Here is a 13,930-nt window from a genome sequence, read left to right as displayed (position 1 = left end):
ATATTTAACAAGTTATGAAGTTTTTTATTTCATTACTTTTAACAATTTTTATTAAATTTTTAAGATATTGTATTTCTAGCTTAATTTTAAATGAACCTGGAATTTTATTAAAAACAACCTGGAAAACCTGGAAAAGTCAGGGAATTTTTTTGACCACAAGTGTATGAACTCTGTTAGAACACAGAAAATTCTACCCTCTTCAACGATATATAATATTAATATGTGCAAGTAATTTTTCACTCCCATATTCTGGAATTTGTGAAATTTGGGCCTAAATTGGAATAAAAAAAGAACTATTTATCAGATTTTTTTCGAATTATAGCCTATGTAACTCGGTAAGAATGCACCTTTCATATAGTGAAGGAATTTTTCAAATAGGTGCAGTGGTTCTGGAGATTACCTCTAACATATAAACACACAAAAATCCATCCTCTCTCTTTATAATATTAGTATAGATATTTTCAAAAACTTCATGAATTTTTCAAGGATCAATGTCACAGAAGAAGAATGAAGAGGGAAAATTGAGAATCCATTTAAAAGCCTTGCTTTTATCTACTAAAATCAATTACAAGAATTTTATTTTTTACGAATAGAAAATGGCAACATAAAAACATTTGAAATCATTGGGATTTCTCGAACTGCCTGACCAACAATGAAATCTTAGGGTAAATAAAGGCTTAGAATTTGTTCAAAATTTAGTAAAAAAAAAGTTATATAATTCCTGTTTTATATTACTTGGAAGCAGACACGAATAATTTAAACAAACAACCTTCTTAAATTTACTTGTTCTAAGAAAAATTTTAAACAGCTTTAATTTTTTTCTTTTAACGAAGTTCTTTACTTACACTAGTTTTATTTCTGCAGCATGTCTTGGTTTATTTGATTATGTCACAATAATTTCTGTAACATATGAAAGTACACCCCCCTCACCCACCTTTCAACAATCATGCTTCTACCTAGTTTGAAATTTTCTAACTTCCAATTCTTAAGAATTGTATTACAGTAATCTATATTCAAAAAAAAAAAAAAAAAAAAAGATCAATTTTGACATAATACATCTCTAGTGAAAAAACACAAGTTTATTGAAATTTAACATTTACAAAAAATACTACTAATTTATTTTATTTGATGTATTTATGGACAATGATTTTTAGAGCAGAGAATTTCTCTTACATATCAGTTGCAACTTTAGATGCAAGTGTATGGGAAGCTATATAGCACCAGCAGCTTTGGTAAACCAAATCTAGCAAAGGAAACACTAAAACCCAAAACTTGAAAAATAAAATTTGATATTTTTTTAAAGAGGAGATGAGAATTTTCTGCTATTATCTCTATTTTTGATTTTTGGAAAATTTTGAATAATGTAAAAAGCAAATTACTTCAAAAAAAGTCCAGCTTCTGAATACTTCAAAATAACAGCCACTGGTTATGGGGGAAAATAATGAAATTTTGAAGAAGGAATTATTTTCCATTTTTTTTCTTTAAAATAGAGAGGGGGGAGGGGGTAGTTTCGAAAACACAAGATTTCAAAACCACATCCTGTTTTGGTTGTTTTCAGCCTTGCTTCAGAGACTGGGAATGAATATCATGTGAACTATATTTACAAGTTCATAAAATCAAATAGGGATGCAGAAAGAACTTAAAAAAGATGAGTATGATATATAGCACCAAAATGATTACATGCTGATAGATACTGAATTGATCAAAGAAATTATTCACTGACAAAAATACCCCACATGCTTCAAACTAGCATACATATTTATGTGCTGAAAGTATAAAATAATGAAAAGTTTCACTTCTCACTTTGCATCAAATATTGTACAAACACATTTTACAATTTAAATTCACATCACAGTCCAAATCTATCTGGCTTCCTTCTAGGGGTGGAATCATTTGATCTACCAGGAGTGAAAATTTGCATTTTTTTACGTGAAGAAGAACTTATTTCTTGATCCTGTATTTTCTTCATTTGAATTTCTTTTTCAGCTATTGCCATTTCTTCTTCCATTTGAGTTTGACTCATTTTTGCCAATCTACGATTTTCCATGCGAGAGCGAGTAGATTCCTTTATGCTATAGAACATAGGTCCAAGTTCAGCTAGCCAGTATCCATCTACAGCGGTTACACACTGCATATATTCTTTACTAGTCATAACTAATTCATGATATACTATGTAGTCCGGAGTATAACCCATCCCAAAAAGTGCACTTGTAGGATGTAGATGACACGGCATACCTGTACGGCAGTTAACATATTCACCAATACCTTTAAGTCTTGCAGCTTGATGAAAATATGCAGAGCAAATGCACTTGCGAATTACGTCCCATTCTGTACCACATGATTCAAGAGGCAATTTTTGTTGTAACATGATTTCTTTTAACTGCTGCCGAACCTCACGAACTTTTCTCATGGCTTTGACGTGTATAAAATGCTCATTGCACCAAGATGATGAAAAATTATGTTGTTTCCACTGTAAATAAACGTTCAAGAATGTGAGATGATCACTTTCAGGGACTTGAAACTTTTCACGAGCTAAATCACTTTCTTCTTCACGTCCTTTTGGGCGGTAAAAAATTGCTGGTACTGACAACATCGAAACAATAATCAATATGTCAGAACTGCATTTCATATCACAGGAAACAATCAACATTTTAGACAATGGGGGATCTAAAGGAAATTCAATCATACAGCGACCTAAAGAAGTTAAACTGCCAATATTATCTAGTGCACCTAATATCCACAACTGGTACATTGAATTTAACATATTGTCTTCAGGAGGAGGATCCATGAAATGAAATTGAAGTAAATTTTGAACTCCAAGTGATTTTAAAAGAAGTACAACATTTGCTAAATTTGTTCTTTGGATTTCAGGTACCGTTGTCATCAACATTTCATTTTTATATTGACTTTCTGTATATAAGCGGAAACAGTGCCCTGGCCCAGTCCTTCCAGCCCTACCTGATCTTTGATTTGCATTAGCCTGGCTAATGGGATATATCTGTAGGGCATCCATACCTATTCGAGGATTGTAAACTTTTAATTTACAATACCCACTGTCAACAACAAACATTATTCCATCAACTGTTAACGATGTTTCAGCTATATTTGTGGCCACGACACATTTACGAACTCCATCAGGGGCTTTCTGAAATATTTTTGCCTGCAAATCACTTGGCAATTGTGAATAAATTGGCAAAATTGCAAGCTGTGGAGCATTTTCTATTTCACCAAGTCTTTCAGCGACCAACTCACAAGTTACTTCAATATCTTCTTGACCTGGCATGAATACTAAAATGTCACCAGTAGTTTGCTGTAAGTGAATTTGTAATACTTGTTTTACAGCAGCATCAACGTAATCTTCAATTGGATTTTTACTAAAAAATAGTTCCACAGGAAAAGTTCTACCAGGTATTATAAAAGAAGGTACATTTCCAAAAAAGTTAGCAAATTTGGTAGCATCCATAGTAGCTGATGTCACAATTAATTTTAAATCTTGCCTCCTAGCAATAATTTCCCTTAGCAAACCAAATAAAACATCAGTATTAAGTGATCGCTCATGAGCTTCGTCCATGATAATAGCACTGTAATTATCTAGATCTGATTCTCGTAATGATTCTCTGAGTAAAATACCATCTGTCATGTATTTTATGATAGTTTTCTCACTTGTACAATCTTCAAATCGTATGGCATATCCAACTTCCTCTCCCAACTGTTTACCCATTTCATCTGAAACACGCTTAGCAACTGACATAGCCGCTACTCTACGAGGTTGAGTACATCCTATCATTCCATATTTACTGTAACCATCTTCATGCAGGTATTGTGTAAGTTGGGTTGTTTTACCTGATCCTGTTTCACCAACTATAATAATGACACTATTGTCTCTGATAACATTGAGCAATTCTTGTCTCACTGCAAATACTGGTAAATATTGCCTTTGTTGTGTTATGGATTTCTTTCGAGCAAAGTCGCTGGTAGCTTCAGTCTTATTTTTCATATGTTCTGCAAATTTGTGTTCTTCTTTGTAATCAGTATTATCTTCAGCATCTTTATCTTCTTTGTCATCTACTTTTTTTATTCCCATAATATCACCTAATCTCGTGCCAGCTAACTCCCATTCTTTCTTTTGGGCTTTTCTTCTTTCCTTTTGTTCTCTGAATGTCCGAACAGCAAGACTACCTTTACGAGCAATAATAGCTATATCAGATGTAGGATCTTTCACAGGCACTACAGGCTCTGGCTGCTTAGTAAAAACTATTCTTCCATCTAAGAACGGCGGAACAACGTTCTGTACCAACAAATGTACTCTGGCTTCATTATCTTCTTCAAAATCTTCATCATAATCTAATTTCTGTACAACACCACTAGTTAACATTCGATTAGTTTCCCATTTCTCATTATCCTTATGAATTTGCCTTTGTTGAGCCGACATTCTTTTTTTCTTTTTTTGCTCCAAAGCTTCCTCTTTCTTTTTTGTATACTCAGCAGACATGCCTGCAAAAGGGTTATGATTTTCATCATAACCTTCATCAATAGAATACCATTCCCTATCCAATCTTTTTATTTCTTCTTCCCAATCCATCTTTTCTTCTTCTGAAGACCAAGGAATTTTTTCATCTCTCACAGAATTCATGGGAGTTGCTCCCGAATGCTTTCTGTCACGGGCCCAATCATTATACTTATAAACTGGAGTGGGAGTAGGAGAATCTGGAATTCTGTGACGACTTCTACTACGATGACTCCTCTCGCTCCTTCTGTCAGGAGAGCTCATAGGTGAGGGAAGATCCCAGGATGATTTATAATTTGGGGTAACGTCATCTTCATCCCAGCCAGAACGTGAAGGAGAGTCCCTTGGATGTATTCGAGGAGAAGGGGGTTCGTCTCGATATGGTGTTTCACTCTGTCTCCTAGACGACGAACGACTTGAACGTTGTGATCTTCGAGATCGGCTGCTTTCTCTACCATGTTTACGATCATGTCTTTCTGGTTCATATTCTTTCTCATCTTTATGACGTTTATGCTTTGAAGAAACATACAATCCTCTTTCTTTTTCACGCTTTTGTCTTCCATGCATCCGCTTTAGGTATTCTTCATTCACACCACCAGTGTGTGTCGGTGTTTCATCTTTTGATGTTCTGTATTTCCTTCTTTTGGCATCATCTCTGTTTTCAATATCTTGTTCATCATATTTTTTTCTGTCTGAAGAAAACTTCTCTTTTAATTTTTCTCTGTCTTCTAAATCTTTTTCTTTTCTCCGCTTCTCAGCTAAAACATCTAAGCCTAACAACGATATTTTAGGAGCTGGAACTTTAAACAACTCATCATTATTTGTTTTCTTCTTTATGATGAGACCACCAACTTGATTTCCACTACCTTCAAGTCTATGAATGGATGAAGAAAGTTCAATACTCATAATTGCCACATCAGTACTTGACTACTTGTTTGACTTGGAAAATCTAGAAGGAAAATAATGCGGTTAAGTTTTTATACAGTAAATGAAACAATAATAGTTTTTATATACAATAAACGGGTGGGGATTATGTTCCTTAAAAAAAAGGTGTTGATACTAAACGTTGGCCTATGTGGTTCTCCAAGGAAATTAAAGAAACTCTAAATTATAAGCAAGCCACTTTCATCGGTTTCAAGAAACTGGTCAGTGCAGGTAGGCTCCAGTATTGTAAAGCAAGGCACAATTTTATGTATTTGGTACGAATTCAGAAAAGAGAATTGAAGCATAGGCTAGCAGATAACATTGACAGGAAACCTAAAAGGTTTTTTGCTTGCACTAATTCTGGGAAAATTTGAAATAGTCATAATAGGTAAAACAACTTTAATTAAAATTATAACCCCTCCCCCCCCCCCCGGCTTTTCAATGGGGCTGCGTTAAATTCTTTAGCCTTAAGAATAATACATAAGAGGCAGTGAGAAGCAAAGGGCCCTTTGCTTCTCACTGAACTCTCAGTGGAATTTAAAAAGTTTCTTTAAAAAATGCGTTTAAAGTTCAGATCTTGGATAGGCTATCACTGATTTTTTTCTACTTTTAAATCATGCTGTATAGCAGCACCCACGAGAGTTACTAGTAACATCTCTTGCCCTAAAGCGTAGAAGTTCCCCCATTATTTGTACTGATTATCTCCAAAGCTTTATTCATTTTGGGACTTACATCTCTTTACTTCTCACTGTCTCATATGTCACTTTTATGCACAGTTGCATCATCAGCATTTGCTGGATAAAAAAGCATTTTTTTCTCTCCTTTGCATCATATAAAAAGAGTCTCATAATGCAATACACATCTTTTTGTTAAAAATCATTAATGTATTTTAAAAATGCTAACTGATGTAGCACCAGGACTTCAGCACATTAGGAATTGTTGGATTCCAACATTTAGAAGCAAACAAGCCTCATTTGATCCCTCCAGAATTTGATCTGATATATCTAAGCATTTTTCCGACCATTGTATAACTTTTTAATGGAGCTTATAAGGGTCATTCTTCAAAAAGTGTAACTTTTCTTTCACACGCCTTTTACAGAAAAAACTTTATGTAACAATTCATATTAACACTGTTTTTTAATTTCATCAAAATATATCAATTTAAACCTGTCAACAATTTTTTAATAATAATTTTTATTTCAGTATATTTTTGGCTCACAATATTTGAACTCTCACCTCTGTGGCATGTCACACACCTTGTTTGACTGTTTATTTTGCTTAATAACTTGTTTTTTTAAAATTTTATATATATATTTATTTATTATTCCTTTCACAAGTGTCTCAAATACTAATTGTTTAAGTATATTTAATTTTTTAATATTGTGCTTTAGTTCTTTTTTTTAGGATAAGTAGTCGTGTCACACAAAAAAATTCTCACCTCCGTTAGCTAAACACAAAATGCCATTCCTCATTAACATGTGGCAGTAATGAAATCAAATTTTATTTTCTATAATACAAGGGAGCCATCTTGTTTATTTTCAGCCATAAAGAAGTTCTGAGATTTTTGTCGAAAAACAAGAAGATAGATTTTGTTTGAAAACTATGTGTGGTTATTGTGACTTCTCACCTCCGTGAACTTGAATTTCAAGGATGTAAATTAACGTAAAAAAAGTGGACATGTTTTCATATGCTTAATATGTGCAGATTGTAGCAACGAAGGAAAAACATATTTCTCTAAAAAATGCATCCTTTAGGCCTATATTAAAGGAAAATTCCTTACCTCCGTGAATCTCACCTCCATGACAGACCTTATCAATGTCATTATTTCTGAGATGAAAATAAATGATGGAGGGAAAATATATCACTCTTAGGCATTCTACCGCAATTATAAATTGCCATATATTCTCAAATTTACTAATTATTTTTAACACACAGTTGAACTAAAAGGATAACTACAGGGCTCCCAACACATTTTAGCCATAGAAAAGGGTAAAAGAGGACTTCTTTGAATCAAAAAGGGGACCAAAGAGGACCAGTTAGGATTAAAAAGAGGACCTTGGGAAGACCATTCATAGTTAAACCCAGGGAAGCACCAAAATGCAAATTAGCTGCCTGGCACTAAATACGTGAAGATAATTCGTTAATTAACCATAAAAATGATTTATAATGATAAATCCTTGTCGCCTTCTGCACAACTGAATTTTTTATCCATTGAATTATGTTATTTACACAAACATTTGGATGGTGGGGAGGTGACAAGCAAGCAACTGACCATCTTACAGAGTAACTTTAATTGTAAAATAAATTTTCTACTAATTAACAGGTGAAAACTAGCTAATTAAAAATAATCACCTAAGTGACCGATGAATTAGTGCATACCCAATAAAGACTTTTTAGATACAGTTATTACAGTAAACACCTTAGCACATAGTACTAGTTTACAAAATTTTTCACATAGCCAGTTTAAAGAGAATTCATTTTGATATAAGGTACCGCAAGACAAGAAAATATAGTTTAGAGGCCGGGAGGTTCCCTCCCCCTCCACAGCCCTTTGGATTTTACATATTTTCAGCCTAAATATGGTAAGTTTATATACATATGAGAGTTTATGACCAAACACCAATGCAAGAGGTAATTTCTGGCTACGCTACTGACTGACTAAGTTCAAAAACATTAGAGGAATGCAAATCATTTATTAGTATGCTAAGTATCCAAATCATTTCTTCATATGTATGTATTAGTTGTTTGGGCACTAAAAAATATTGTAACTGTCTTCATGTATATGTAAAAATTAGTGAGAAAGAAAATTTTTTATTAAAGTCACACACCCAAAAGTATACAAATGCTGCTCAAGCGATAAATACACTGAATGTAAATTTGAGCCTGCTTTTACTGGATAACTTAATGTAATAAATAAATGTGTAATTTCAGATTCATAGAGCTATATTTTCAAATTAAAAATACTCATTATGAGTATTTAAAAAAAAATAAGGATACAAAGTTTTAGTTTTAAAAATGAAATTAAACAATATAATTTGAGGTAGCACATGTAAAAACAGCTTCCAATTTTCAAAAATATTAAAATAATTACAAGATGCAAAAGGATTGAAATTTGAACACGAGAATCAAATTTTTGCGAAGTATGTTCACTGTTGGCATAATTTCTAAAAAAAAAAAAAATATTCTCTGAAACTAAACATCACTAAAATTGAACATAAAATATGCTAGGCTAGGATAGTATATGTGAAAATAACATTCGATTGCGCAAAATATTAAAATATTTAGAAGATGCAAAAAGATTGAAATCTCAAAAACAAGAAGCAATTCTTCGCGAAGTTCGAGTAAGTCCAATACTGCTATGGTTCCAAAAATAAGAAAGTTTATTATTTATTAAAATTAAACAAAAAATAAGCTAATTGATGGTGGTGTATGTCAAAATAACTTCCGATTGCCAAAAGTATCAAAATATTAACAAGATGCAAAAAGATTGAAATCTCAAACACGACAAGCAATTTTCCACGAAGTGCGAGTAAATTCAATGTTGCCATGGTTTTGAGAAAAAAAAAGTAGTTTATTATCTATTAAAATGAAGCAAAAAATAAGCTAATCTATGGTGGAGTGTGTCAAAATAACTTCTAATTGACAAAAATATCAAATTATTTACAAGATGCAAAAAGATTGAAATCTCAAACACGACAAGCACTTTAACGAAGTGCAAGAAAGTTCAATGTTGCTATGGTTCCAAAAATAAAAAAAGTTAATTGTCTATTAAAATTAACCAAAAAATAAGCTAATCTAAGGAGGTGCTATGTCAAAATAACTTCCGATTGCCAAAAATATCAAAATATTTACAAGATTCAAAGAGATTGAAATCTCAAAACCCAGCAAGCAATTTTCGGCGAAGTCCAAAAGAGTTTGATGTTACCATGGTTCCGGAAAAAAAAAGTAATTGATTATCTATCGGAATTAAACATAAATTAAGCTAATCTAAGTTAATGAATGTTAAAATAACTTCTGATTGTCAAAAACATCAAAATATTAACAAGATGCAAAAAGATTGAACTCGCAAAAGCAGGAAGTAATTTTTCGCGATGCTACATATCGAACACAAGTTCAGAAAATTGCACTGATGAAACATTCTTGATTTTTTTTTCAAGGTTTTTCAAGGGCATACAAACCCATGAGAAATTTTGGTAGCAAAATGCTTTGACGTCATAACTCCTCCTCCAAACCTTTCCATTCGCAACATTTCCATGTTACAGCATGAAGGAGGAGTAATAACGTCAATCTGAAGCGAAATAATACCAGAAAGTCAGGTTTAATAGAAAAACAGCGCCGCGGCCGCATGTTCGGGCGTAAGAAACATCAGCAAACAGTATCTTTTAATGTAATGAAAATTTTTAAAATCTGATTTTTGAGTAAAAACTATAAAAGCGGATTAAACGGACCAAAATGTTAAAAAGCGGTCTAAAGCGGACTTTACCCTAAAAAACGGACTTTGGCGGAAAAAGCGGACCATTTGGGAGCCCTGTAACTATTAATTAAGCCACTTTAATTAAGAGAGCTTAATAGCTCATTGTTTGCACAATCAATAAAATTACTACTTTGATATTAAATTGGTCTCGATTTTTAAACATTAAAAATCTTTTTTTTTTCCGTAAACAAGGGATTTTTTAATTCTTTTATTTATGAGTAAAATAATTGGAACTTAGCTGGGCCATTGTTTATGGATACTTCTAGTAGGTAAAACTTTGATGTAAGAATGCGAAAAAAAAAAGAAAACAAAAGGTTTCAAAATTTAAAAATATTTGCATTCAAAAGTTACGTTTTCTGGAGAATGACCCATAATTAGATATGCTTGTAAATGTGCTGCCTCGATTCAGATAGAGGAAAGCAGACCTAAAAAAAAAAATTACCAAATACAGAAAAAACAATACCTCACAGCAATAGTATACCAAGAAATTTTTCATAGGAGGGGGCGGGGGGGGGGGGGGGGTCATATGAAATTTTCAAAATTAAAGGTTGAAAAGTGCAATTTTAGGCCCCAGCATGTGGGTTCATTAATACATATATGTATATTAATTCATGTAAGGGGAGTATGAGCCCCTCCTTGTTGCCAAATACAATTAAATAATAGTAGGTACTACTTACTTGGCTATGGACAGTAGTATAAAAAACATGCACTACCGCTCATTAATATCAATATACTTGCAAAAATTCACTTTTGTCACATTAAAAGTATGCTCCATCTGGCATTTTCAAATAAAAATTGCATCATCCATGAATTAAGAGGAACAGTGACAAATTGAAGAAAACCAACAGGTTTTTTTCATTATTCTTCCTTGTAAATAGCTGTAAATTTCAGAAACTTGTATACTCTATGTCCTATAATTTTTGCAGATTTTCATGAAAGTATTATTTATATTCATGAAAAAATATGAATTGCTTTCAAAACTATCATTATTTTCTCATGCTTTTGGCTCATAAAATGCAGAGCTTTCGGCCAAGGCTTACAATACTTCCAGCAAAAATTATAGCATGCAAATGAATAATTTCACTAGATTTCGAAACGAAAATTTCGAAAAATTGATGTATCATGAAGAGTTAAAGCAGTTTATTTCTCACTGCACATACATTAAAGATATCAAATTTAAAACTTTCAAAATTTTTGCAATGAGATGAATTTTGCAACATATAAACAATAAAATCCAGTTGAATATCTTTTAAATTTAGATATTGTTGACTTAATTAGTTGCATTTTAGTTACCTATTCTCCGAAAGATGATGAAACGTGAGCAATTGTTCACAATTTAGCAATAGATGCCCATGATTCGTGATAACAGCAGGTTGTTTCTGAACGATCTCTCAAGATTCATCCAGTATTATTGGAGAATAATTGAAATGAGACTCATTAAAAAACACCAATACCTTTCTGAATTTTAAACAAACGGTTTCTTTTAAATGTTGCGTTCTTTCGCCATGTGCAGTGATAAATTAACTGCTATTAGTGTTCATATTTTATCAAATTTTAAAAATTTGTCTTTCAAATTTTAGTTATATGGATTTTTTTTGCTTGCTACAGTAAAACCTGTCTACAACCATACTGTTGGGACCTAAAAAAATATCGTAATAGACCGGTTATCGTTATAGATAGTTTGATTATGCTGACATTCTGCTGGCATCAAAAAATAATATTGTTATAGACATGTTATTGTTATAGATAGTATTGTTGAAAAAGTCTACGAAATAGATAAATCCACAAAATACTGCCATTAAAATGTAAAATAAGCAACCAAATACACTCGAACTCACTTATAACGATAGAGAAGGGGTCTCCAAATATACTTGTTATAACCAAGTGCTCGTAAGAAATGGATTCATATTTAAAAAAAATCATAAATATTCATACATACTTTGGTTTGTCTGTTTTTCCCCCAAACAAATGAATTAATTTGTTTTGAAGTCTTATTGTGTCTTTCTCGTACCATTTTTTTCCCCCTGGCTTCGAAAAACGTAAAAAGATTTTCTGCATGTCAGAAGCCATTAAATATGTTGAGGGTAGTTCAACTTCAAACTCTTCACATTTGTTGTTACAGCCATTGCTTTCAGTCTTTCTTTCATCTGCATTAGTTTGAATTTGGACTGCAATATTGTCAAAAGTATTTCAGAAGTGATAGCTCCAGAATTGGAGGTTCAACTAATTCTTAGTTATCAAATGCTTCTCTACTCATAAATTAAGAGAAAAAAAAACCTTTCAAATTTTCAAATTAATTTGAATTTTGAAATTTTTAATTTAAATTATGTTTTTCACAATCATGAGTTGCAACAGGACAACTCATTGGTTACTACCCCATTCACTTGTTTCTAGAAACGGTTCCTGTCCCTGCTCTTGGGCGGTTATGTGTGTGTAGATCAGGGTTGCCAACCTTGGAGGAACCATTTGAGGAGCATCTGCGGTGATTTTGAGGAGCAATTTAAAATTTTGCGGAACAGTTTGGTATTTTCTATAAAAATCAATACAAATAACTAAAACCACTTATTTAAAATTGTTTTAGAGCTTTAAGAATAATTTGAAGCACTAGTATGAAAATAATTATTTTTCAATTAATAAAACAGCTTCAAATACTATTTCAATCTTTGAGTAAAGGCATCTTTAATTTTCCATATTCAGTTTCTTATGATAAAATAGTAAAATTTAAGCTTGAAAACGTTTGGCCGGGAAATGCAGGGCAAAACAATTTTTTTGTGGAGCCGCCGAGTTTCAGCATTTTTGCGGAGCAACTCCGCAAAATGCCGAGCAGTTGGCAACCCTGGTAGACCTGTGTGTAGTGTATGTGTGTAAAGGCTCGTGTGTGTATTGAGCGTGCGTGCATGTAAGACTGGATGCCACTGACCAGGAGCAGCGGCTACCAGGAGGAGTCGCGCCTGCAGAGGACGGTGGGGTTGAAAAAGGAACCGGACATCAAGGATGGTCAGATAAAAACCATTAGCAATTGTGATTGTTAAAAAAAAAAAAAAAAAAAACTGCTGCCATCACTTGTTTACAGAATTTTCCCAAGAAAGGATAAGTTGAACTAGAAATAAGTGGAAATTCTACGAATCGTAAAAATATTGTTCGTTTTAAGCGGGAATTGCGCGTTAAAATCGAGTTATGTTCCAAAATTGTAAAAGCCAAATATTTCCGATTCTTTCGTTAAAATCCGGAATCTCTTTAAATCAGGATTCGTTATAAGCGAGTTCGACTGTGAATAAAAAAACGGCACTCGAAAACTTTAAACAGCTTATTAAAATGTAAAATAGTCCTACCAACTACATTGTTTTATCTATTGTAGCCAATTGTAGTATATTCAATAATAAAAATAGTCGTAAAATGTTAAAATTTTAACTTACCACTCTTAAAGAAAACGAAATACAGTTGTTTAACTTGATTTAAAGTGGTAATGACGATTTCTTTTCAGAAAAAACTAAGGACTTAGACTAGATAATGATACCACGTTAGGCACAACTTTCGACATCTACAAAACAATATGCTGTTTTGGAATACAGGTCACGCAAAGTTATGCGCATGCATCTTTTGAGAAGGGAAACCGAGGAATATTGTGTAACAACTCCACAAAAAGAATAAAGCATCTTTTAAAATCACATTTATAGAATTACGAAAGCTCAATCTAATATTTAGCAAAATTAAAGCTCCGTTCCAATCATAAACAAAACTACAGTTACAAATACAGTTACTATATCTCAATGCTTGATTCGACGAACTTGACCGGTATACAGGTGAGTAACCAGTTGCTAACCGCAGCGTTCTTGAGAGCCACCGGTTAACAGGTTGCTTCCGATGTCGTTATGAGCCTCACCGGTTGATCTACCGGTCGACTTCAACTCTAGCTCGTTGATGGAACCACGTAACATTTTTGACTAATTACATGTATATTCAGTAAATTACCACCCATTAGCCAGGACTAAAGCAGAAATACATAAAATACACCGCCAGCTCAG

General features: G+C 32.8%; 1 protein-coding gene across 1 annotated transcript; it reads right to left on the bottom strand.

The window, feature by feature from the left end:
- Nucleotides 1–1,139: 1,139 nt before the first annotated feature.
- LOC129235312 (pre-mRNA-splicing factor ATP-dependent RNA helicase PRP16-like) lies at nt 1,140–13,586 on the bottom strand. The gene is made up of 2 exons (XM_054869048.1): nt 13,322–13,586; nt 1,140–5,456 (listed from the first exon to the last, which is right to left on the bottom strand). The coding sequence occupies exon 2, from the start codon at nt 5,411–5,413 to the stop codon at nt 1,850–1,852; it is 3,564 nt and encodes a 1,187-aa protein (XP_054725023.1). The 5' UTR covers nt 5,414–5,456; nt 13,322–13,586; the 3' UTR covers nt 1,140–1,849.
- Nucleotides 13,587–13,930: the final 344 nt, after the last annotated feature.

Source organism: Uloborus diversus, chromosome 2 (assembly GCF_026930045.1).
Source record: "Uloborus diversus isolate 005 chromosome 2, Udiv.v.3.1, whole genome shotgun sequence".
Taxonomy (NCBI): domain Eukaryota; kingdom Metazoa; phylum Arthropoda; class Arachnida; order Araneae; family Uloboridae; genus Uloborus; species Uloborus diversus.
The sequence above is the reverse complement of the archived record's forward strand: the minus strand, read 5'-3'. Positions and strand labels throughout refer to the sequence as shown.